Genomic DNA, 26,100 nt, shown 5'->3' on the forward strand with positions numbered 1-26,100 from the left:
GAGCTTTTTCTGGTCTTGTCACGCGACAACCTTGTAGTGTTTGATTTGGGTGGTCTAGATGATCCCAAAGTCGTTTGCCCCTCCCTCCCTCTTGTTCTCCTCCTCGTCGTCGTCGTTTTTTTTTTTTTTTGGAAAGCATAGAAAACAAAGAAGAAGGAGGAGGAGGAGGAGGAGGATGGAAGGACAAGTAAAGAAAACCTAAAAAAGAAGAGAAAAAAAGAAAAAGGAAAAGAAAAAGAAAAAAAAGCCTAACAAATTAAAGAGTTAAACACGGGCCGGATATCGGGTTTGCGTTTGTGCAATTGATGCCGCCCTAATTTTGTTTTCTTTCTCTCCTTTTTTTTTCTTCTTCCTCTTTCTCGTTTCTTCCTTCTATACCCCCTTGATGGAAATTATAACTTGTACCAAGAAAAATTGCTCACCTGCCAAGAACTTTTTTTTTTTTTTCCTGTGGTGCACTCGATGCGGTGTGTGTGTGTGCGTGTGTATTTATGCGCGCAGTCAGCGGTGCTCTAATCTGCAAGCTCGCGAAGCAGCGGCAGCCAGTTGTTTGATACAGAAGATGGAGAATGAAATGGAAAAAAAAAGGACAAGTACAAGTACAAAAAAAAAGTAAAGAGGAGAAGACGCATAAACCATCATTGTCGCTAGTCGATTTCGTTTGTTGGCGAATCAATGTAGTCAAGCCAGGGCGAGATGGTGACAATGGGAAAATGGAATTCATTATGAAAAAGATTAATATATATAAAAAGAAGGGGAAAAAACGTGGTCGTGGGAGAGCATGGAGAGTGTTATCCCGAGATCATTCATTGGGTTGGAATGTGTCTTTTCTTGTCTGACTCGTGGGTGAGGGGGAGGGGATGGATATAATAAGCCCAATCAATCAATGACTATCCGTACCTACGGATACCTGCCTACTTGGCCATTACCTCACCATCATGGAGGGGGGGAATGGATGGATGGCTCCCGGCTGGTTGACAAACTTGCGACATTGGTTTCAAGTCTCGTCTGTTTTTCTAGTCTGTTTTGTCTCTTTTCTTATATCCTGATTTCTTTTTTTTTCAAGCTTCGAGAACCTCTTGTCCTCTCTCTCTCTCTGCCTCTCTCATCTCTCTCTTCCCCACCACTCACTCTTACGACCGCCGCTCGAGTTGAAACAAGGTTGACCTACCAAAAAGAAGAGGAGGAAAAAAAAAAAAAGAACCCCTACTTTGCTGCAGACTCCCCCCCCGTCTGTGGGGTAAAATAAACTAGTTGGCACAAGGTTAGTACCTAGAGGCTAGAGACAGCAGACTCGCAAAAGTCAGTCACGCGAGGCGGGGGGGGGGGGGCGCTCCGGGCGCCGGATGATACGGCGGTCTCGCCCACCACCAACCAAATGTTTGAATAAAAGCGCAAAAGAAGTTCACTTTCTTGTTTGTTTCTTTTTTCCTACGAGCCGAATCATTCTTCTTCTTTCTCTTCTTTTTCTTCTTTTAAACCAGTCTCATCCCCCAGGCAATCCAGTAGCCCGTTTTTGCTTTGCCAACTTTTTCAAAAATCAACCTCGCTCATCTCGCCCGCAAGCTTCTCGTCTCCCCCCATCATCGTCTGGTGCTGCTGTCAGGAAGAAAAAAGATAAGGTTTCTCGCATCGCCCGCCCTCTCCCGTCATCACTGTCGCAGCGCAGACATTACCGCCACCGCGGGGTAAATAACCTTTTTTTTTCTGCGTCTTTATTTTGGATTTCTTTTTTTCTAATTCATGTATTAGGCCCCCCCCAGGGTAAGACGTCGACGTCCTACCCACTTTAGCAAGATCAGACTGCATATACCGAGTACCCTATATCGACCACAGCTCCAGCCATGTCAAGGTCATCATCATCACCTCGCGCTGTAGCGGTAACAGCAGCACCACCGAATCCCGCCACCTTGATCTCTCGTCTCTTTCTCTCCTTCTTCTTCCTCTTTTCCCTTTCCTTGTGCGTCAGCCCCAGTCTCGCCGCCCACGCCCAACCCGCACCTCTCCCCACTCTCGCACAACCACACCCACAACGACCAGACGACGACGGCCATCACCACCACTACAACGTCAACCAACGCGCCCGGCAGCAACCCTCGGCGCCGCCCTACACCACCGCCCCCCTCGTCACCCCGGCCCCCTCGGCCGCTCCGGACGAGCAGCAGCGCCTGCAGGACCAGGGCTTCCGCCAGGAGACGTACTACACCTGCATCACCGCCCCGAGCGGCCGCGAGCACTGCGGCTGGCACACCCCGCTCGTCAGGCAGCCCAAGCACGGCAGCGGCGCCTCCCCCGTCCTCGCCGTCCCACGCCCGGGACGCCGCGTCACCGACGCGCGCCTCGTCCTCGCCGTCGTCGCCGCCTTGGCCGGCGTCTTTGTCGTCGGCCTGATGTGACAAGCTCCCCCCCCCCCGACATGATGAGGAGCGGGGGAGAAGGCGAGGAGAATGGCGGGGCCAAGGCGGTAGTGTAGAGGAGTGGCCGATTATTTGTCCTTTTTCTTTTTTCCTGCTTTTAGGAACATCTCGTGGCGTACACATCGGAAAGCACAGACGGGGCTGGCTCCCTGTTCAACGAGGATGGCATTCCTCTTGATGACGACATATATGATTATCATGACCATGATTGGGTGGCGTATTTCTGCGTTGGGGAATACTTGCTCTTGTTGGAGAGACGGATTTTTGGCTTTTTTTTTTATCTTTTTTATCTTTTTCTTTTTCTTTTTCTCTTCTTTGATTTTTCTTCTTTTGCTGGCGTTAACCTGACTTGTACCAGAGATACCACAAACCTTTCGTTACAACTGCACTTTGACAGCTCTTGCTGATAAAGCAACCAATACCACTGAATACCACTGAATACCACTGAATACCATTGAATACCATTGAATACCATTGATTTTGACATGATTGCCACCATCATTTGCAACAAGATTGCGCTTGCCCCCATTTTGATGCCGCCCAAGGTTGTCACCTCGGTAATGCACCTGTCTGTCCTACCTTACTTACACTCTGCCTGCCTGCCTGTCTACTCACTGTCTGGAGCACACGACGGGTCGAGCAAGCTACATGCTGATCAAGAGAATGAGATTCCATCCCATCTCCAAAAGAGAGGCCTATAAAAACGGCCCTTCCTGGCCTTCTGCTCTCATCTGCGCGTTGCTGCAAGTCTTGACATGTCCTTTGTTATGCAACCGTCAATATCTACCTTATCCTCTACCACACACCACCACACACTACCACGCACCATGGAGCAGCACCACCCTCAACGATTATCACGCCTTCACATCAACACGGGGTCAAACGGCATAATTAAAACTTTTTTTTTTGCAGAAACCCCCAAAACACCATTTGATTCATGCTAGTGAATGGACGAGTGTGTAGAAAGGGCCGCTTCCAACTTTCTCGTGTTTTTTTGTCTTCTTTTTTCTTCCCTTCCCTCACCCTTTCAAATCATTTGTGCTCCTCTGATTCTTTTCTTATCCCCTTCCCGCAATCGTCACGACGTGGATGAGTACAAAAAAAGACAAAGGAAAAATAGTTCTTGGACAAAAAGAAACACAAAATGTTCCTCTTCTTCTTCTTCACATCATGAGATTTGGCCAGAGATTTCCACACAAAAAAGGCTGAAAAAACAATGAACCAGAAAAGCACCTAGCCCAGTTGCCGCAAGAGGGCATTTCCTCCAAGAGTTTCCGTCCGGGAAGGAAAAGAGGCTGCCGTTCGTCCAAACGGGGCCGAACCGCAGCATCATTATCGATGGTGAGGCACACCAGCACCATGCATACCCTCTTGCATCCCCCTCTGTTACAGAGTGTGCGCTTATTTCTCCTTCTTGGGCTTGGCACCCTTGACCTTTGCCGTGCCGCGGAGCTTCTTTAGACGGTTCTTGCGCTGCTTGCCTGTTGGGGGTGTTAGCAAAATCTCTCACAGCATCATCAACTGGCCAAAGGCGGTGGTCTGTTGCTGCTGCCGTAGTTGGGTCTGGACGGGCCACAGAGCCAGCACATCTCAGATCCAGCCACAACACACAACCACAACCATCGCGACCACGGATTTGCACATACGCTGCTGCTTGGCGGCACGCTCGGGCTTGGTGGCCTTGCCGACGCGGATCAGGCGGTAGCGGGGCTCAAACTTCTGCATGGCCTCGGGCGAGTCGTAGACGAGGGCGAAGCCGGTGGTCTTGCCACCACCATACTGGCTGCGGAGGCCAAAGACGGAGACCTGTTCCTTCTGGGCCTTGTACATGCTGCCGAGCTTCTCGGACAGCTCGGCCTTGGAGATACCAGCACGGCCGGGGTGGAGGATGTCCCTGGAACCCTGGAGGTTAGCGACGGCACCACGGACAAAACGAGAAGTAAAAAGCTGAAAGTTTCGGAGTCAAGGCCACGGGCTAGAAGAAGAAGAATTTTCGGTCGTTCTTGATTGGGATTCCGCCGGCGGTAATGTTATATTTTTTGCGTCGTCGATCTGGTCGTTTGCGTCGCCACAAGATGCATGTCTGCTTTGGGAAGCCACAAAACAAAGATTGGTCGGCAAATCGTCATTGGCGAGGTTCAACAACAGCCACGCCGTCACGAACCGCGACATGATCACAGTTGCCATTGGCGTGCTATTTCGCATCCGACACACGGTATCCCATTGTTCAAGTCGTCCAGTTTCGTATGCCGATAATTCTTCTTTCTTGTTCGCGCCGTTGACCGATGATCCCATTCTCTGACAGGGAGAAGGGAAGGTGTGGAAAGCAAGGGGAAATGAAGAAGAAAAAAACTCACACGACCATCTGCTTACGGCCCAGCAGAGGGTTGCGGATGAACTTGCGAGTGCGAAGCGTCACAGGGCTGTCGTTGTCCGCCATGGTTGCTGTGTTTGTCGATGGGGGTTTGGTGGTGGAAGGGAAAGGCGTTGCGAATTCTAAAAGGGCCGTGGATTATGAGGGCTAGTATCAGAGGATCCCGGCACGCACGCACAACACACGCACACACACGCTACTGGAGCCCTCTCGAGAATTTTCTGGCTCCTTGTCGCTTAACTGGGTCCAACCCTAACACTAAGTGGTGAAAGTCACGTGGACTGCCATGATTTGCTGATAGGGTGGGGCTTGTCGCCGCCAATAGCAGGTGCAGAGTATCTTGGACTTTTGTCTCCACAGTTTACGACCTCACGTCTCCAAGTCCTTCCTTGTGCGTGTATCCGTACAGATTACTTATAGATCACAGCGAGTTCAGTCGGAAAAGAACAACCACCCCTGTTCATGTAGTCGACATGGCGCCCTGGCAGGCTTCTGTAGATCGATTCTGCCATCAGTATCTGCAGTTGGAAGCCGAGCCGACGCTACCGCCCGCCGAATTTCTCAAGCTCTCCGAGGCGCAAGAGGCCATCTACGAGCGCGCGTTCTCGGACCGCCTTTGCTATGCGCCGCCGCAGCGCCATCAGCTGCGCGTGCTCAAGGCTCTGGTGGCGGCCATTGAAAGGAGCATAGACGAGGACTGGGAGCAATACGTAAGTTGGCCCTCTACCGACATGAGCACAACATGTTACACCCACCACCACCACCACCACCATTCTCTGTAGACAGAAAGCGGCGTCTGATGCATTCGTAATATATATCCCGTCTTGTCTTCCTCGTAGGCCCTTTCTGATAACCTCATGTCGGCCCTGACCACGCTCCTCGCCGCGCCGCTGCCGTCCGAAGTCGACGCGGCGCGGCAGAAATGCTACGTGACCTACGCGCTGTCGTTGCTGCCCAGGGGCGGCGACGACGCCGACGCCGAGGCTGAGGCGCCGTCGCCGCCAACCATTACGCTGCTCGAAAACCGCTCGCTCATCTCGGCGGGCGGCACCACCGGCCTGCGGACGTGGGAGGCGGCGCTGCACCTGGGCCAGTACCTCTGCGAGCGGCCGGCGATTGTGCGCGGCCGGCGCGTGCTGGAGCTCGGCGCCGGCACGGGCTACCTGTCGATCCTGTGCGCGCGGCACCTGCGGTCCGCGCACGTCGTCGCGTCGGACGGCTCCGACGACGTCCTGGCCAACCTCCCAGACAGCCTGCTTCTCAACGGCCTGCCGCAGCAACAGCAGCAGCAACAGCGACAGCGGCAGGAGGAGGAAGCGGGTGCGTCATCCTCATCCTCGTCCTCGTCGCGGCCCAATATCACGCCCATGGAACTCAAATGGGGCCACACCACCCTCGCCGGCGCCGGCGGCGCCCGAGGTCAGGACCAGGACCAGGACCAGGACGTGGACGTGGACGTGGTGCTCGGCGCCGACATCACCTACGACGGGAGCGTCATCCCCGCGCTGACGGCGACGCTGCGGGCGCTCTTTGCGCGGCACCCGCGCGTCGAGGTGTACGTGGCGGCCACGCAGCGCAACCGCGCGACCTTTGCCGTCTTCCTGGACGCGTGCCGGGCGGGCCGGCTGGCGGTCGAGGACCTCGGCTACGCCGCGACGCCGCGCGAGGCGCAGACGGGGCCGTTTTACAGCGACGCGGTGGAGATTCGGGTGTGCAGGATACGCAGGGAGCGTCTAGATTCCGCCTCCCCGGGCGAAACCAACGAGAAGGAAGGGCAACGGGGCGGATTCTAAACATGTCTTTTTTTTCTCTCTGCCAAGGTAGAAGAAGGAGGCTGGGCTGAGCATGATTCTTCCAAGGGGGCCATGTGAGAAGGAAGGAGAGGGGGTGTGTGGTTTTGCAAATGATGGGCGTGACGGAAAGGAGGATGGGAGACTGTGTGTGTGTGTGGGTGTAAGTCGCCGAAGTGGACGTGAGATTGCGGCCCTCACGGCTGTTGAAGGATTATACGGCTCGTGACGGCTTTCGTGATTCCGCGCATTTGGTAAGCGGAGTACCGAGTAGCTGGAGCCGTCATTCTCTAGCATATGCATAGCGAGACCCCGACCAAGTAGTCAGCGTACAGAAAAGGAAACACAGCTCAATATGTTGTACGACATGACATGCGAGGGTTGAAGTGGTCTGGCGAGAAAAAAGGCCTACTACCCTGGACATTTTATAACGTCCCGTCTTTTGTGAAATTGAAAAACCCCAAGATGGTGTGAGGAGTTTTTTTTTTTTTACAGCAATCTGGCAAAAAGTTTTTAATCAATTTTTTCCCCCGATGAGTTATTTTTTTGTTCTTGGCTGTAAGCTGGCAGGCCATGCGGTGAGATGTGGTGTGTAGTGGTTTTGGTGGGTGTGCAAGCCCTGGAGAAGAGACAAAAAGTTCCTTGATCAAGCACAAAACAGGAAAGATACACCACGTTACCCCAGTCACCGCAGCGAGTCCCAAGATGTGAATGGATTCATCGCCTCTCGATAAGATTCTCTACCCCATGCTTTTTTGACATTGTGGTGGGGTAACGCAGGAGAGGACAATTACGGTGATACCAAACAATTCGAGTGATGCAGTAGTGTGCAAGTGTGCTACCCTAAACAACAACGACTATGAACATGAAAAGGTGACTGTCACTGAATAGTATAGTATAGCCAGCTTGCCTTTTACGAATGACGTCTATGAGGGGGTCTAGGTCATGGGGCTTCGTCAACAACGCACGATTCAAACGTCACACAACATCACAGCCACGAAAACTATCAGCGAATTCGACTGACTGGTGATATGCTCCATCGTCCACTCCAACCGAACCGGTCCACGGCCACAAAGCAAGGGCCAAGGAAGTAAAAAGAACAAAAAAAAAGAAAAGAAAAGAAAAGAAAAGGAAAAAAAAGCGTTGAAATCTTGGCAGAATGACCTAATTAAAAGCTTGTTTGCTTGGTGCCACTTTCTTACCAGTGACGACAGCATTCGCAAGTCGCCGAACCCAGGACAATTGCATATACTTTATTTTCCCCAACACTTGCCACGGAAGTATTCTGTCCCGCTACCCATAGACCTTATATCCTGATATCAGATATATTGCCGGAGTAATATAAAAAAGACGTTTCGGCAAGGCGGTGATGGTCAGGGCCATTGGCCATCAAGTCGTAGACATGGCGTCATGGATTGCGCCGCAGTGGCGACGAGGTCCTCCCCCTACATACCAACTACTGACCTACCGGCGTGTGTTGAAGCACACGCACACACACACACACACGCCCTGAATCAGTTGTTCTGATACTCGGGTAGGTAGGTAGGGCAAGTCCCGGTTCCCGGTTCCATGAGACCCTGCAGAAACATGCAACGGCAGTGATGTGCACGAGCTTTTCATCATTCTGAGCAAGCACCAAGCAAACCAGGGCCGACGAGATCGAGATTGCGAGGAGCTGTTTGAGCCTGATGCCTTGCTTGTGTGCTCCAGGACGTTCTCACACGAGAGGGGGGCCGGGGGTCGGCAAGCATGGCAGCTAGCGCCGTCATGAGGCGACCAGTAGGAGCCGCCTCAAGCCCATGACCCTCTCTTCGCACAGCATCAAGTTGGAGACCAGGAGGCTGTTACAGGCAAAGCAAGCTGGGCAAGCCAGCAACTTGTAGTATTCGTGAGTGAGGCAGCGTCGCAGCGAGTACAAGGACAGGGAGTGTGGAGGCGGGCGCGCTTTGTCGCTACTTATTGAGCACCGCGCAGAAGGCGGCTTGGGCCTTGTGACTCTGGGGCCGCGTTTATGTACGAGGGGCTCGGGCAGTAAAAGTACTGAGTAGTTGGGTTCACTGCGCAAGTCAATGCGAAACACAGAGGACACCTCTGTTTCACTGCGGGACTGTTTCCATTCGAGGTGTGCACGCAGACGAGGGCGTGGCCGTTGGAGTAGGACAGTTTGTGGAGGGCCTGCCTGTGCCGCCGCAGGCTAGATTGAGCGAGCGAGCGGGAAAAGAAACAAAGTCCCCCCCGTGTGAGCCGAAAGAGTAACAAACCGCCAAATGGCCATGTCAATCAAGTAGACCATGTGAACAATGCCGGTAGTCCTCATGCACGCTGGCTGCAGCACAAGTCCACGTTGGACGCAGCATGCAAGCCTGACTGACGGGTTTGCGGCTGGACTGGGCAAGGCGGTGAATGCACGACAGCACGTGTGCGCTCTTCTGGGATGCAGCGCGGCGGCATGGGCGGCCACGACCAGTACGACGACGACGACGACGACGATCAATTGTTGGGGCTAGGATAAATGGCTACTCTGTACATGCCATTGTGGTGAGGGGCGAGCCAGGCTGATGATATTATCGTGACATTGGCGGACGCGGGGACCAACTCTGACAAGTCTACTACTAATACTTACTTGCTGGGCCCGTGGGTGTCCAACCAGGTGCCAATGCAGGTGATGCAGTATAATGAAGAAAGGAATTCGTTTCACTCTGGTCTTTATTACGCCTGGTCAAAGTCCTGATTGAGACTCGCAGTCTGGACCTTTTGATTTTTCTTCTTCGTAATCATGGAGTTGCGCAGCACTGCCACACATTGTCGCCTCGATGCATTGGTTGCTTGGCTAGTGAGAGCGGGAGCGGCTTTTAGCTGGAATTAGCTGCAGGTCGGCTCAGCCTGGCGTGGTAAGGGCCCTTCTGATGGCTCACGAGTGTGTGTTGTCATTTATTTTCAACAACTCACAAGTGTAAGTAATCTGTACAGACTGTACTGATAGTGTGGAGGAAGAAGGGAGGGAGGGCAGTCTGGAACTAGCTCTGTGGCGAACGTGCCTTGGTTTGGAACATGCACGCCACACACCTCGGCGGCATTTGGTTAGAGCGTGTGGCGTCAACTTGACAGAGGGAGGAGAAGCCAGGACGTCTCCAGGACTTTGGCATCTGCCGTTGGCGACGTGGATTTTGTTTTTTTCGCATCGTCTTCTCAAAGCTTATTAGGCCCGAGGTCAGGTACCAACGCAGAGAATGGTCGGCGCGTGGTGGTACTAGTAGGCTCGGCGCGATGCAGCTCTCCCAAAAGCCGCATCTCGTGTCAGGGATGGATTGGATGGCATTTCTCCTCACGCAGCCGTGTGTTGTATGAACTTGCCAGTCGTGGTAGTATGCAGCTTTTGTTGCTTTGCCTTACCCCAATTTTGGCCCAATATCGCCCCCCTCGCGTCGCTCTCTTGCTGCAAGCCTAGTTATTTTAGCGGTTGTGGTGGTTATGGTGGAGAGGAAGCCGGGCTAGGTAAAGTGGCATTTGATTACTCGGACGACGCGGAGCATTGGGACTGGGACTGGGACTTTGTTCGCGCGGGCGTGCCCCTCGCTACCTATTCCTGGGCAAGGCCGATGGAACGCCAAAAGGTTCGAGACCGTTCGCCAGGCGCCGAACCCCTGCAAGAGAGCGGTGGTGCCCATCCGAGTCTGGGCGGAAGGTGGACAGTACTGGTAGACAGGCGGACAGGGACGGCGGACAGGTCGTGGAATGCGGGTTGCATGTACTCCATACAGAGTACTTGATTTTTGGTGGTGCCAGGACCAATAAATCGTGTACTGGGCAGGGAGAACTGGAACTCGCAGGTTAATTCAACAGCGCGGAGTACCGAGTAAGTAGGATGGGGCGGGATGGCTTTACTGATACGGCAGATTGAGCCTGAGTTGGCATCTTGGGTCAGTCGCCGTGGCATCGAAATTGGTGCATTTTGATGAAATAAGTTGTCGGCATTGAATGGTTCATCGAGGAATGATGGTGATTGATTCATTTCCTCTGTTTGGTTTACTCATTACTAGATAGGTACTCAGTATCAGTAAAAAGGTAGTCGCCGTTGTCTGACATGTTGATGTTGTCCTGCGCATTGAAAGCTTGACTTGAGGGACAGAGACAGAGCTGACAAGAATGGACAGTTACTTGGGCGTCACGCCACAGGACGACGCGGTGGTGTGTGTGCATGGCGCTCTCTGGCCCTTTCTGGGTAAGTACCTAGCGTCCGATTGCTTTTTCTGCTCGCTTGGCTGCCTGCCATGCTGCCTAGTGTTTCCCCCCCATCCGATCGTGATGCGAGCAGGTGGTGACATTTTAGCCAAACCCAAGCAAGCAAGGAGGGAGAAGTGGCAAGGTACGTACAGTGCGGATTACGGGACACCCGTCAGCCAGTGAGATGGGCAGCGGGCAGACGGGCGGGCAGACGGGCGGGCAGGAGTGGAGAGCAAAACGCCCGGTGCCCACAGTACGCAAAACACGGTACAGGGTTGAACAGTTTTTACGTTGGCAGTGGTTTTACGGCAGTCTACCGCGCAAGTTGATAAGTAAATTAATCAATCGGCGACCTTGGTACCAAGCAGAGGTGTTCTTTTAGCTGCCATCATCAGCCTGCCACTGCCCTATTGTCATGTACTCAGCATTGACGTGCTGATTCTCAGCTCGCACACACTCACTCCCCTGGCTGGCGGGCTGCAAGCCCCGCCCCCGGGGGAGGAGGGGCAATTACTACTGATACTGATGCGAGTTGGATATTGGATGCTGGGGATGCCAATACTTACTGGTAATCTGTTTATACCGAAAGGAAAAAAAAAAAAAAGGGCCAGCACGCACGCACGCAATCCATGATGGAACACATGGCTCATGCCTGTCGTCTACTGGACAACCATCTGTCCAACCCCTGGCATCCATCCATCCATCAACTCGGACCAAGGCCACTGCTGCCGACTGACCAAAAGGCGGCCCCTAACCTACTTGCCTACTGGTAATGCATTGTTGTCTCTCAAGGCAATGCCATTATGGCGAGTACAAACTTTGACTATTACAAATTAGTTGCAGCAGGTCAATACCTACCTCCTACTGGAGCTGTCCACCCGCTGTTGCGCCCACCCACAGAGCCTATCCATCCATCCATCTATCCATCCACCCATCCACACCTCCTGTAACCTCCAACAAACCGCTCCTCACTAGCAGACTAGCCTGCACTAATTTTTTTCTTCTTTTCCCTCTTTTCACCTTTTTCACTTTTTGTACGTTTTAGATTGCGTCCAAGACCAGTACCCGATTCACTAGTGCTGCTAACAGAGAGGTGTGTGCTTTTTTAGGCGGCGCTTCAGCCATCATATAATCAGCTACTGGTATCAAAGTAATCTGTAATCCGTAGGTACTTGGGGTTACAGGCATGCACCTGCCTGATGTATCTACTGAGCATCTTACTGAGCGTGTACTTGGGCCGCAGCCGTTCCTCTACTTACTTACCCCCCCTTTTCTGCTGGCCACCCCCCCTCCTCTCTCTAAAATCCTCTCTCTATCGCTCACTGCATTAGAAAAACCTGGCGTCTGCCCTCCCTCGCTCAGCTCGATAAAATTCAAAAGGCAAGAAGAAGAAAAAAAGGATGCCAGATTTTTTTCTCGCCACTCTAGCAATTCAGGCTTCCCCTTTGTCTTGCCAATTGAACACCTCTCCCTTTTCTCTACCTCCTTCCTGATCAGCGTCTTGTCAGACCGACTCGTGTCTTGTCATCGTCGATCGTGCATCACCTTCAAACGTCACCATTACCAACTTTCCCCAGCGAAGCGCCCACCACTTTATCCGCTCCATCAGCCACAAAACCCATCTGCCCATTTCTCTACAGGGCCAAAGGGCCTGCTTTCCTGCTTTTGCTTCATTCCGGCCTACCTACCCGCCTACATACTTGACTTGCCTTGCGCCCGGCCTACTTACCTATTACCTACCTACAGGGGGCGAAATTAGTGACCTCCCACCCCCGGATGTCACAGCCGCTTTGCTTCTCCTGACCACTCACCACTGACCACCACCACCACAACACACACCCCCCCAAATCAACCACTCGAAAGCTTTAATATCGTTGGCGCCGCCGCTTTCCAAAACTCAAAACTACACATCACGACTCAGTCCCAGCTCCTACCCTCTACTTGCCTCCGTACGCTTGTTACCTAGGGATACTCGTCTTGACCGCTCTGGTTCTTCACCATCCCGCTGCGGCTCTCTCTCGTCAACCTTCCATCAACAACGATAATTATTCAATCAAGCCTGCCACCTCCATCGAATCGTCTGCAGACGAAAGGAGAAAAAGGGAGAACAAGAAAAAAGAAAGAGAAGAAGAGAACAAAAGAAGAAAGTCTCCGATGGTCCACCACGGTCGTCATCGCATCTCGCACGCACCAATTCCATACGCCTAGTCTTGCCATCCGTCACCTGAAATCATACACAATCAAGATGCCGGGCCCTCACAACTACACGTTTGCCATGCAAAAATACTTGCTGCTGCAGGAGCAGCACGCCGAGCTCAGCACACACCTCCAACAGATTCGTCCTCGCCAGTCCTCCCTCTGCAGCGGCGCCTCCACCGCATCGTCGCCCGAGTCGTCCCCCAACCGCGCCGAGCCTTCTCTCTCGTATCCCGTCGCCAGATCCTCCCCGCGCAAGAGGTCCCGCACCGGTCAAGCACGCTGCTCCGGCTGGTCCGCCGACGCCCGTCGCGGCTCCGCCGTCCTCGACACCATCCCCGACGAGGAGACCATGCAGGCCATCTCCGCCGAGGAGCAGCGCCTCTTTGACGTCAACGAGAGCATCAAGCGCGCCCTCACTGAGATGCTCAACTGCGACATTGTCCGCGCCGACAGCTCTATGCGCATGTGGACCCAGACGCGCCTCATGGAGGCCGAGAAGGAACTGCGCTCCGGCCGTCGCCGTCGCAGCTCCCCCTGCCGAGAATAATCACCCGAATACCCAAAATCCAAAATCCAAAACCCAAAACTCCAATACCTCTTTTTCTTGCAGCATGAATCGGCATTTCTTCGTCAATGGATCAAAGACATCCGCTGACCAAAATTGTACAACTACTACTTTTTAATGCATTGCTCAATTCGGCGTTTTACGGACAACATCGGCCAACGCACGACTCTACCGCAAGAGGACAGAGCTTGGTCGCACAACAACTTGCACAGCGAAAATCTTTTTTTCCTTCTTACTTTTTCCTTTCTCCTTCTTTGTCTTTTCTCTCTCTCGGGTTTACGGCGTTGTGTAGCAGGATCAGCACGTCCCACCCCCCAAAATATCGCTTTTACTTTGTTTCTCTGTTTAATAGTCTTGTTTAACCCTGTGACTCGCGCTCTGATACTGCTGTTGGCAGCTTCAACACATGAGCGGGCTGCATAGCAACTAGGTAGACTGTTGAATGATTACAAGTCGCCCATTTTGCACCATATATACGATCTCATGTCTATGCATCATTCTTTCGTACATGTCAAAACTGCCAAACACTCCAGGCTTTGAATCAGACAAGTCATCCATCTCGCACGAGAAAAGACAATCTGGCACCTGTCTACTAGCATCTCTTACTGACGTTGTAAAATACAAAACACAATGGACTGTTGAATGACCAAGTCTCCAAATTTGCACCACACGAAAGACCATTTGTGTACCATTATCTCTTTGCTGCTGACAGTTGAGACTGCCGAGTATAATTGGTTTTTGATCGATCACGTCAATCAACTCACACAATAGCACTCTATCCGAAGAAACATCAGTTCATATCAACAATAAATGCTGCCAAATACATATGAAAGCTGTCCAATGACCAAGTCACCCATTTTCCACCATAAAATACCATCTACAGAGACATCAGTCCATACCGACAATTCCTACGGCTCAATTCAGAGCTATTAAACGACCAAGGAATCCATTTCCTATAATAAAGCAAAACCCGAAGATCCATCAGCTCATACCGACAACAAGCACCACCACGTACAAAAGCCCGAAACACAATTCAAGGCACAGACTTTAGGCGCCCTCATGAAATGCAATTGAAACCCTTTCTACAGCGACCGACGGGGACTTTCACATACCAAGCAACCATCGTTGCTAGTCAACTAGTTGCCAGTTGGCAGTAGCCAACTAGTCTACTGGTAGTGTCTTGATGGTGCCTTGTTTGCTAATGTGGAGCTTCTCGGCCAGGTGGGGCTCTTGCTAGCTATCCAAAAATGGCAACTCGACCAAAAGGCCAAAAAAAAAAAAAAAAAAAAAAAAGGAACAAGGCTGAACTTCGGCCCTTTGTCCTTACTCTTCTGACGTCGTCGCGAATATACTCAGCTCTTTCATCTTGCCTTTGTTTGTTTGTCCGGCATTGTCGCCGCCGCCATTCTCTCTTTTCCATCCCCTTCAATTGCCTGAGCGACCAGACGAATTTCTTTCTCCCCAGAATATTCCCCGGAAACGAACACAAACAATCAGTCGGTTAATCTCCCCCAGAAATATCCGCCCCCCTCAAAAAGGAAACGACACAAACAACGAGACCCGAAGCGCAAACGCCCGCCATGTCGGTTCTCCTCGAGACAACCGTCGGCGATATTGTCATTGACTTGCTCGTCGAGCATGCGCCCAAGCTCTGCGAAAAGTAGGCACCCAGCCGCCACCACTCTCATCACCTCGCTTCCATGCATGCTGACAAGGTAGCTTCCTGAAACTCTGCAAAACAAAGTACTACAACTTTGCGCCCGTCCATTCCGTCCAAAAGAACTTTTCCTTTCAGACTGGCGACCCTCTCGGCCCCCTCTCCACAGCCTCTGACGGTGGTTCCTCAATATGGGGCAACTTATCGAGCGACCCGCGCGAGCGCACCTTTCCAGCGCTATTCCACCCGAAGCTCAAGCACCTGGAGCGAGGCACCGTCAGCATGGCCACGGTACCGTCCGTGTCCGACCCGGATACCCGCGTGGCTGGCTCCCAGTTCATCATCACGCTTGGCGAGGAGACCGACTTTCTAGATGGCAAGGCTGCCATCTTTGGCAAAGTCGTCGAGGGGTTTGACGCCCTCGAAAAGATCAACGAGGCCATTGTCGACGAGAAAGGCTACCCTCTGGTCGACATTCGCCTAAAACACACCGTCATTCTCGATGACCCGTACCCAGACCCTAGTGGCCTCCGTGAACCGAGCGCTAGTCCACCCCCGACAGAGCAGCAGCTCCAGACGGTACGCATCGCCGACGAGGCGGCGCTCCACGAAGATGACGGCGTTGACGAGGAGACGCTCGAGCGCAAGAGACGTGAGCGCGAGGCGAATGCGCAGGCGCTCACTCTGGAAATGATGGGTGATTTGCCGTTTGCAGAGGTCAAGCCGCCGGAGAATGTTCTCTTTGTGGCCAAGTTAAATCCTGTGACTGCCGACGAGGACCTGGAGCTCATCTTTGGACGTTTTGGCAAGATACTCAGCTGCGAGGTCATCCGCGACGCCAAGACGGGTGATTCACTTCAATATGCCTTTATAGAGTATGATGAAAAGGCGTCCTGCGAAGCTGCCTACTTTAAAATGCAGGGTGTTCTCATCGATGACCGCCGCATCCATGTCGATTTCTCCCAGAGTGTTAGCAGAATCAGCGATGTCTGGCGAAAGAATGCCAATAATAAGCGTAGAGCCAATGCGTCCCGCGGCGGATGGGGTGGCGTGGATGAGCTCGAGAAGCGCCGGCAGTACCGAAAGGAGGCCGACCGGCCTTCAGGAAGGAGTTACGGCATGGTCTACGACAACGAGGACATGCGAGGACGACACAAACGTGGAGGCGCCGATGAAAGGCGCGGTCAGGGTGGCGAGGACGCTGACGAAGCACCTCCCACCCAACACAGGACAGGTCGAGACCGAGACAGGGACTACAGTCGAAAAAGCAGAAGTCGGAGCCCACGAAGGCGGGAACGTAGCCCAGACCGTCGTCACAGAGACTGGGCAAGTGGGCGCGACAAGGAGAGACGTGGAAGAGACAATGATGGCAGGGCCTACCAGCGCCGAGATCGGGACCAGGATAGACGTCGAGATGACAGACGAAGATAAGGCTCAGCGCCGGATCACGAGCTCACCTGCTCATCGGTTTCTCTTGCAGATAGGCCAAACTACAATAGGCAACTTCGGCGAGCCTTTTGATCGGCATGACATACACCCCCCCCTCCACAACTACATCACCTGGGCAATGCCGAAGGCAACATCATATACTTGCAACGTTGAGACACAAAGAGCCCTTTCTCTGGTGTCACAAGGCCGCGAAGCACCGGGGCGCTTAGTGCAGCAAGCGATTTGCAAGCGTGAAGGTGCACTGGGTTGTCTTTGAAATGGCCCAGCTTAAGCAATGGATCAGAAAACCCTATGATGCGCTCTTGCCGCTTCGACTCACGAATATCTGCCGGTAGAGGGCTACTGAAAACCACCACTGCCAGCTTCCACCGGCTCCTGCCTGGCTTTGCCTAAGTTGCGTCAAGTTATGCTGCGACGATACGCATCTGCGTATTCGTTTCGCGTAACACTGCCGAGGACAGAGGACCATTATCAGAGCTTCGGCTTTTGCTGGGCTTCAAGACGCTGATTTGCGCCCGGAGCCACTGCCTCTTAGCGTTGCACAGCAACCCGTAAGTACAAAGGAGCCGAGGATGGCGTGTGCTTTTTTTGGTATACGAAAGAGATGCACGAGGCCAATATACCCTCCCAGCTACTACGGGCCGGTCGTGGCTTCCACATGGAGGACGAGTTACACGATGCCGGGGGGTAGAGACATATCGAGGCGGATGCGCTGCTGCAAACGCATATTCGACGTTGACACGGCCTGTTTTATCCTCACCAAGACGGTCCCTCTAGACATGCTGTTTCTGCATGGGACGGAGGGTGAGAGAGGAGAAAAGGCAGCGTGGCACAGGCAAGGCCAGAGACCACAGGGGTAGAGTCGGCGTTGTTGATCTTGGCACAGTCGAGCTGTGTGTTGGCGATGTGTGGAAAAGCTGTGTGGAAAAGGCTGCGTGCGAGGCTGAAACCTTTACGAGAGGACATGGTAGCGTAGTCGCACAACCACAACGCACCAGGCGAACCATCTCGACGAGGCGTCCGCAAGCTCTGATGATGCGAGCTCTGATGGATCGAAAAGTGGCGTGAGGGGCCACAGTATCGAATGCATGACATTGCTGGCCGTTGTGGCCAGTGCATCGTGCATTGGACAGGACGAGTTTGGTGACGTTGCGTTGAGCACAGAACAGGAGCTCGTGCCGGGCCAAATTGCCCGCAGGTCCCGAGAGCGATTTTCTGCTGCAAGTCTCCTGCACACTCGCTAGATGAAGGGACGCCTTGTCTGTACGTGCGACCCAAGCTCGGCTACCCACAGGTCGGACTATTCTTGCGACGTTGTCAGTGGTCAGTCACGACGACGGATCCCACTTGGTTGAAGCTACTTTCGGTACCGAATTTATTTTTAAACTTTTGTTCCTCGTGCTCTATGTGGTTTCGTGGAAATTAAAACGCCTCGGCCAGATGAAGCCATGATGCGGAGGAGGAGGGGTGGGAAGGGGGGCAAAGAATGAGGCGGCGCATTGCTTCTCTCTCGACGCACAAGTGCGCTCAGTCACGAGGCAACGGCGCTGTATTCTTCTCGGATGGAGTATTGCATCAGCAGAGGCAAAGGCAAAACAGAAATGACGACGACAAGGACACAGGCGACGGCTACCCGCTTCTCATCGACTTGCGCAGGCGTCTGGAGCGGTACAGAGACTACGTATTGTGTCGGTCAACGGACTATGCTGCCACCCCTGACAGGTTGACAGCGGGACCGACAGAGGCTGGCCGTCGGAAGAAGGAGCTTGTTTTGCTATGCCCTCATCTTTTTTTGTCTCTTTTGTTTTGGGGGCGAAGTGAAGCAGTGAAGCGTAGGTAGGGCCCAATGGCAAGGGCTTTGTTCCTGGGGAATCGAGCCACTTGGGGCGGTGACACTCATGCAGGCAGGAACAAAGAAAACGAGGAGGGATGGATGCATTTCGTCCAGCCAGCCCCCCTCTTTTTAATTTCCCTTGTCGGAACCACAGTGGCGGTATAGAAGGGAAAAACAATGATATGCATCTGAGCGGCGGCGGAGGAAAAAGACGGACGAAAGATGCAGGTCAGGCTATAGAGGGGGGGGGGGGCAAAGAGAGGAGGTGAGAAACGAGTTGCGAGTTGCCATGAAGAGAAGCGGTGGCTCTCTGGGTTGCTGCTGCTGCTGCTGCTGCTGCTGCAGGACACATCGGGAACCGTCTATCGTAGTTTGTGCAAGTTTTTAATCTATCTGAGAGCGAGAATCAGACGCTGTGCCACGGGAGCCTGCCACATTCGAGGGGGGAGTCGGTGTCTGCTGAGGTCTTGTGATGGTGTGCTCTGCTGCTGTGTTGCCTTGATTCATTGCCTTGATCCATTGGCTTTGAAATATTGTAAACTTGTCGTTGTCTGGCCTGCATCTCGAGCGTAGACCGCAAGGGGGGGTGTCGGTAACTCGGAGCCAATTGCACCGCCAATTACTTTCATCTCTCTGTCTGTGTCTGTCTCTCTGTCTCTCGCTCTGTTGCCAAGTATTGTGACGTCACTGAGGAACGTGATTCGGCGTTGCGAACAAAGAAATAAGAGAAAGAAGAGTGGAGGAGGGGTCGAAATTGAAAAAAAAAAGTCGTCTAGGAAATATCGTGTAAGAGAGCACCACAGCCAAAGAAATTAGAAGAAGATGAAAAAGTATAATGAGTGAATGTAGAACAAACAACCACTTGAAAGTGTGCGGAATAGAAGAGCCTACATGGAAACTTCGGGTCTTTTTTTTTCCTGAGCAGAGAATGGGCAAGATTTGCCTCTCTTGTTTTTTCTCTTCCCTACATTGTCCGAGGGTATTTGTCTCATTATGTGGCGGTGTGTTTGCTATTTGGCCTGAAGGGGGGGGGGGGGGGGGGGGTTAGGAGGAGTGGAAGGCTGCGGCTGATGTCACAATCACATTGAACTGCTGTCTTCAGCGCGCTGTGAAGGCGGTCCTTATTTTTACCATTTTACTATTATTCATTCCTTTTTAATTTCTACTTTTTTCCTTTTTGCTGTTGTTTCTCGGGTAAGAAACTTTTGATTGGCACTTGTGTTGTAGACTGTACTTGCCAATTCGAGCTACTTACAAAGGATCCCAAAAAGGGAAAATGAAAAAAAAAAAGGGTATCCCGGGTTTTTTTGTCCCTAGTGTTCTGGATTTGCATTACGTGCATGAGAAGCAATCAGAAGCAGGGGGGGCGGGGGATCTCTTTTTTTTTTTTTTTTCCTTTTTTGACCGCCGATGTTATGCAAGACAAGACGCACTGGACACCGTTTTCCTGATTCATTGTCGCCAAACTAATTGGTCACTTTTTAAAAAAAAAAGAAAAGCGGTCGCAAGCCTTTCTTCTGGAACGTTGGTCTTAACGTTCCCTAGGCTGCAAGGATTTCTGTGGCGCATCCTACAGATGCAAAAGAGGCAGTCCGTTGGGGGCGTGGAGGAGGGGGGTAAGTAGTAGGAAGAGGAGAGGAAGAAAAAGAAGAAGAAGAAGAGGCACGAGGGAGTACACGAGGGCAACGGCATGACCGGCCCCAGACCAACGGGTACCAGTGCGTGCTGAAGAAATCTGAATACACACACACACACACACACACACACACACACACACACACACACATACACACACACTTGTACCCGTACACAGACCCAGTTTCCCGCCTTCCCCGGTGATGAGACGGAGGGGAACATGGAGGGGGGAAAGGAGCGGAGCGTGGTCCTGAAATAAAGGTCACGCAAACCAAAGAAGTAGGGGTCTATGAGAGGCTGATGAAGAATTCGAACCAGACGGAAGACGACAGTGAGAGAGAGAGAGAGGGAGAAAAAGAGAGGAGCTAGGAGCACGTTTGAAGATGCCGGGAACCAAAGCATGAGGAACGTTTTGATTTCCGTCAGTCTTGGCCCATCCTGTCTCTCAAAAGGACGGACCAGGGGGGGAAGGGAAGGGAAGGGAAGGAAGGGGGGGGGATAGTAATTAATCTTGCAAAATCTGGATCTGAGAACCCAGAGCCGAAAAGCTGGGACGCTGAGCCAGATTCTGCAGACGAGCAAAAGGAAAAACAAAAAGTGATGTGCATGGGGGGGTTTAGCAGAGATGGGCTCGGTATAGGCGATGGGAAGACATGGATCCCTGACCATGACGATGATCCCTTTGTCCTTTGCAAGACACACCACAACCCCCCCCGTTGCCTAATGCAGGTGGCGACGATTGAGTTGTTCGGTTCTTCTCAAAGAGGGAAAACGCTAGCTGTTTGAGGCTGCATCATTCTGATTTGTTTCTTTTCTTCCTCTTCTTCTTCTTCTTCTTCTTCTTCATCTTGTTCTTCAACTTGTTTGGTTGATTGGTTCTTGCGCCGAGTTTCTAATCAGATGTGCCGGCCGGATCTTTTTCCCACACACACCTTCTTCCTCCAGGGGAGCGCCGCAAAGCGGGCGTCGACGACCATGGGGCTGATGACGACTTGGCACTTTTGTTTTTTTTTTTCGTGTGCAGACGAGTTAGTTTCCTATACTCAGTAGTTTCCATCTAGCACGGAATTTTTTCCTCTTCTCAATAAGGAAAGACCCTTGTTTTTTTTTCTTCTAAACAGCTCTTTTGCCCCCCCCCATCCCCTCCCTTATATCACAATCACAGACAACAAGGGGCAAAAAAAACACACACACACACACACAAATTGTTTGCCCACAGCGGGAAGATCGCGAAAGAGCGAGATGGTGAAGACGGGGGAAGAAGCGCTGGGAAGGGACGGAATCCGCGAGATCCGGCCCTTTCGGGGGGCGCGGGCAAACGTGTTTCTACCAGGTTCTTGGATTTGGGTCTGACTTTTTGGAGGGGAAAAAGGGGGCAGAGACAGGGCAGGGCATGGGAACTTTAGATGACTCCCAGTACAGTACAGTTTGTGGTTTTTTCTTTGCCATCAGTACTTTACCCCTCTTATAGACCTTGACCGGGGGAGGGGGGGGGGGGTTAAACGGGTTTTGGAAGAGAGACATGTCCGTTGACCCTGTAATGAATGCGGGATGTGAGAGAGAGAGCGAGAAAAAGAGAGAGAGCGAGAAAAAGAGAGAGAGCGAGAAAAAGAGAGAGAGAGAGAGACAGAGAGCAAGAAAGGAAGAGGGAGGGGGGGGCAACGGTTACTTCGAGGCGGGCAAGGCGAAGCAGGGCTGCCATGCGTTCTCGGGAGAGGTGAGGGGAGGAGGGGGGGAGGAGATGCTTAGTTTCGTTATTGTCTCTCTTACTGTTGCTGCTGCTCTGTCCAATCGAAGAGTGCGCTTCTCCGACCGACTCTTGGTCTCGTACTCTTACTACTATATCCGCTCACTCTCACCTACTCTTACGCACACACACATATTCACACACACACACACACACACATACATACACACATACATACATACATACCTACATACACATACATACATACTCTCTGAACGTCCACCGCCCATTCGTCCTGTCGTGTCACTTCATCTCAACATGGGCAATTTTTCCAATTAAACTCAATGGAGCCTCCTCCCCCTCCCCCTCCTCTCCCCCCGGGGGGTTCACCCCCCCTTCGTGCCTTGATTCACGCGCAATGCCTTTTCTCATTTATTGAATCATTGACTTCTTATCAGAAAAAAATACAATAAAAATAAAAAGAGAGGAAAAGAAATGTGGTTGTACAGGACCAGGGGGGTCGTGGTCCCCCGGTGGTCGTTGCGCACCCAACATTACGCGCGCCGTGTAAGTGAAAGTGGGCGGAGACACAACGTCCATTCTTGTAACGCCGCACCTGCACACAACTCGATCAGCAGCTTGCGCAATGGCCATGCAAGTCAATATGGGAATTCATCTCCAGTTTTTTTTTCTTACTCTTACCCTTTCCCTTTCCCAACTCCATACCCCTCCCCCCCGCCTCTCATTTGTATCAAGTTCTTTTAACGAAAGAGCCCAGAGCAGTGGGGTAGGGAGGGGGGCGTGCAGTGTGAGTAAGTGACTTGACTGGCCCTGGACAACTGAGTGACTGTGAGTGACTGATGGACCGACTGATTGAGCAACAGCACAGGGGGGGGGGGGGGGCGTGCAGGTCTGGCAAGGCAAGTACGTAGGTGGGCCAACGGAGATCGATGGAAGGGTCTTGCTGGGATGAGAAGCGGAGGAGGAGGAGTAGCAGGAGGGAAGGACAAACCAAAAAAGACCAAACACGCGGTTGGGACACTTTGGGGCTCTGATGGCGCTGAAAGGGAACAGGAAACCGTTGTCTCGACTGCCGCAGAGGGCAGCGGCCTCAGTTTTGGTACCATCTCGGCAGGGTGGAAAAGTATAAGAGTCCCGGGTCCCTGCCGGCTTTTTCCCTTCCCGTCCGGATATCATCAACGCTCGCTTTTTTTTTTTCACGACGATTGGGAAAGATACACCCCGTTACATATATACGCACTTACATTATTGTACACAATAACACGCGCGTACATTATCTTTTTGTTTACAAAAGGACAACAACTCGGAAAGAAGAAAACAAAACGCTTCTTCTCCCTTGTTTTTGGTGGCTGAAAAGTTGATTCATCATTCATTCTTTGTTGACCGATATATCCAACCCTCAAGGCCATTTTCCAACTCTCGTCGACTCTTGCTTGTCCTTGTTGCCTTCCCGTCCTTTCTTCCAGCTGCTGTATCTGTTAGAGGAACCAACACCGTGCCTTTACCGAACCTGCCTCGCAGACACACACACATATAAACACACACAATCATACATAACCACACCCACTTCCTAGCGAGGACAGGCACACACACAGGCATACAAACACACACAATCATACACAACCACACACACAGATCTTATCGAGAACTGGCACACACACACCTGCTCGGTAAAGACCTCTCCACCCTCCCCTCCCTCCCTCCCCTCCCAGCACACATCACACCAACCCACACGAGGATGTCGGGTCATCCAAACAACAACAGCAGCAACATAAACGCCTCCCAGGGTAGCGGCGGCTATCCTGCGGCGGCTGCTTGGTCCTTCTCCGCCGCCCCGGGCTACAACGCCTCTGCCGCTGTCGGTACCGGACTCTCAAACACATCACCCACGACCGGCAGTGGACGACCTCTTCTGGCGGGCCTTAGCAGCGCCAACACATTCTCGACGCACGGCAGCGCAAGGTACGGTGCCCGCGCAGGACATCCATACGAGTCGTCCCTGGTTCGCCGGCGGCAGATGAGCGCGCCCGGGTCCGCGTCCTCGCGTGACAGGAGGGTCCACAGCCAGACTCATGGAGGCGACCCCGAGCGTAAGAGAGTCGTCGTCGCTGTAAGTACAACCCCGTCATTTTCTGCGCCGTCGTTGTTTTGTCGCGTTTTGCTGACTGGTGTTGGATCTTGTCTCGCTAGTGCCTGAGATGTCGCAAGCGAAAGATTCGCTGTAGCGGAGACGATGGTACCGGAGGCGCCTGCACCAACTGCAGAAACGCAAACGAGCCACAATGTCTGTTCATGCGAGTCCAGGCCGGTTCTCTCGCTGTAAGTGCCAAGCTCTGTTTCCCACCGGACCCCTCCGCCCCCTGTGGCCGGCCGGCGAGATGTACTTTCCACTAACCTGCTACTGCTGCCACAGGAGATGCGCAAGAAGGAGCAGGACAAGAGGCTGGCCGCGGCCACCACTGCCACCTCATTCACCTACGACATGGACGCATGTCGTCAATACCAATCGCGCAGCGCGGCGTCGCTAGGGTCGGGCATGTCTGCCGCGTCCCAAGCACACTCGCACAGCTATGGTGCGTCGCCCGGGGCGGCTTTCGGTAGCCCCAACAGTGTCCTATACAACTGGACTCCGGGCACCGCAGGAGTTTACGGCGACAATAACAGCCACGGCAGCGGCAGCGGCACGAGTAACGGCGGAGCGGGCATGGCGTACAGCATGTCCTACCACGGGATGCCTTACCACGGGATGCCGAGCCCAGACACGAGCTACATGGTGAGTAGTCGGTCTTTTCTCTCTCTCTCCTCTCGGTTACGAGACAGGAATTAACACGACCACAGGGAGACAATGACTTGATGGATCGACAGACGACGCCATCAATGGCTGATGCTGGGGCTTTTGCGTTGCAGAACATGTCGCAAGGCTTGAGCGGCGGGGGCCACGGCAACCCGTACCATAGCCACGGCCCGGTCGCGACGACGTCGACGCCCCGATCGCTGCCCGGACCTCCCACAGTGCTCGGCTCCTCGCGGGGGGTCCCAACCTCGTCCGTCTTCACCGCCTCGCGCGCGCCGCAACAGTACCCATCTCCAGCGACGACACCCATCACGAGCGGCGTCAGTCCCGTGTGGACGGGGTACCACGAGCAGCCACCACAGCAGCAGTCGCTGCAGCATCAGTCGCCGTACGGGTCTGCGTCCATGTCCACAAGCATGTCCTCGCAGTCTCTCGAGCGGCTGCCCGATCCGTACTCGGCAACGCCACCACCGCCACTGCCGCCGCTGACCGCTGAGAGCGGTAGTGGTAGCCGGACCGGAGGAGACAACGAGGTGCCGAACAGTGGCGGCGGTGGTGCTACTGGTGATGACGGAGGCAAGGACAATGCCAGCCATCAGCACCAATCTCACCAAGAGCAGCAGTTTGTGTACGAGTATGGGGATGATGGCCGTGGGCAGTCGCAGGGAAGCAGTGAGGAACATGTGGGTGGTGGTGGTGGCTCGGACATGGTACACCATAGCCACAGGGGCACACCGGGAAGCTACTAATCGTTTCGCGATCGGAAAAGGCGTACCGGGAAGGCGTACTTTGGGAAAAGACTGAATCATGTTAGCACGCGAAAAAGGATATGTGTAAAATTAATCATGTATTTTGGAGTTTTGTTGGCTTGATTGATCTTCATTTTGGCAGGGAGTATGGGACATGTTTGGGTTGGGGGGAGAGAAGGAGGCCAGGAGGGGATTCGCATTCGGGAAGCGGGTGGTATATCTCTGTCTTTTTTAATCTGGTGTGTGTGCGTGTTGTTTCTATGGATTGGAATATTTCAAGTTTTTGAATCAAGTCAAGAAGAGAAGAAATTCGGGCCCTTTTATACGTGAAACATTTGTCAGCCTCATCCGGGGTTTATGGATCCCGAACGACCGTACCGTACGGGAGGCTCGGTGATGGCGGCGGAGCCGGCGGCGACTATGACGACGATGACGGGCCGATTAAACGGGGAAGAGGAAGATGTGTAACGACAAATGTTGCGGCGCGGGAAAGGCGGTCAGCTCAACAATGAGAGGGGGGAGAGGAGCGGGGGATTGGGCTGTATGGTGGTGACTTTTTTTCTTTTCTTTTTTTGTTTTTTGCAGACGAGAGACAACAAAGAAAACGAAATCACGTAGCAAGTCCGGCTGACCGATGAACTGTTCCGGGGAGGGCGAGAGAGCGCCGTGGTCGTACAAGTGCGACCACGCGGTCCCGGAAGCAGA

At 53.0% G+C, this 26,100-nt stretch overlaps 6 protein-coding genes across 6 annotated transcripts; 5 read left to right on the forward strand and 1 right to left on the reverse strand.

Annotated features, from left to right (window-relative positions):
- Nucleotides 1-1,844: 1,844 nt before the first annotated feature.
- Nucleotides 1,845-2,396, forward strand: V2A60_009587 (uncharacterized protein; the record flags this gene model as incomplete). Its single annotated transcript, XM_083260852.1, has 1 exon — nt 1,845-2,396. The coding sequence occupies one exon, from the start codon at nt 1,845-1,847 to the stop codon at nt 2,394-2,396; it is 552 nt and encodes a 183-aa protein (XP_083116978.1).
- Nucleotides 2,397-3,818: 1,422 nt separating this feature from the next.
- Nucleotides 3,819-4,857, reverse strand: V2A60_009588 (40S ribosomal protein eS24; the record flags this gene model as incomplete). Its single annotated transcript, XM_083260853.1, has 3 exons — nt 3,819-3,898; nt 4,064-4,311; nt 4,775-4,857. 3 exons carry the CDS (start codon nt 4,855-4,857, stop codon nt 3,819-3,821), a joined length of 411 nt encoding a protein of 136 aa, XP_083116979.1.
- A 407-nt stretch (nt 4,858-5,264) lies between these two features.
- Nucleotides 5,265-6,584, forward strand: V2A60_009589 (protein-lysine N-methyltransferase; the record flags this gene model as incomplete). Its single annotated transcript, XM_083260854.1, has 2 exons — nt 5,265-5,501; nt 5,631-6,584. 2 exons carry the CDS (start codon nt 5,265-5,267, stop codon nt 6,582-6,584), a joined length of 1,191 nt encoding a protein of 396 aa, XP_083116980.1.
- A 6,466-nt stretch (nt 6,585-13,050) lies between these two features.
- V2A60_009590 (uncharacterized protein) lies at nt 13,051-13,551 on the forward strand (the record flags this gene model as incomplete). The annotated part of the gene is made up of 1 exon (XM_083260855.1): nt 13,051-13,551. The coding sequence occupies one exon, from the start codon at nt 13,051-13,053 to the stop codon at nt 13,549-13,551; it is 501 nt and encodes a 166-aa protein (XP_083116981.1).
- Nucleotides 13,552-15,149: 1,598 nt separating this feature from the next.
- V2A60_009591 (PPIL4 family peptidylprolyl isomerase) lies at nt 15,150-16,657 on the forward strand (the record flags this gene model as incomplete). The annotated part of the gene is made up of 2 exons (XM_083260856.1): nt 15,150-15,229; nt 15,289-16,657. The coding sequence occupies 2 exons, from the start codon at nt 15,150-15,152 to the stop codon at nt 16,655-16,657; spliced, it is 1,449 nt and encodes a 482-aa protein (XP_083116982.1).
- A 6,933-nt stretch (nt 16,658-23,590) lies between these two features.
- On the forward strand, nt 23,591-25,395 carry V2A60_009592 (Zn(II)2Cys6 transcription factor domain-containing protein; the record flags this gene model as incomplete). Its single annotated transcript, XM_083260857.1, has 4 exons — nt 23,591-23,962; nt 24,043-24,171; nt 24,266-24,625; nt 24,691-25,395. 4 exons carry the CDS (start codon nt 23,591-23,593, stop codon nt 25,393-25,395), a joined length of 1,566 nt encoding a protein of 521 aa, XP_083116983.1.
- Nucleotides 25,396-26,100: the final 705 nt, after the last annotated feature.

This window comes from Cordyceps javanica, chromosome 7 (genome assembly GCF_051103115.1).
Source record: "Cordyceps javanica chromosome 7, complete sequence".
Lineage (NCBI taxonomy): Eukaryota > Fungi > Ascomycota > Sordariomycetes > Hypocreales > Cordycipitaceae > Cordyceps > Cordyceps javanica.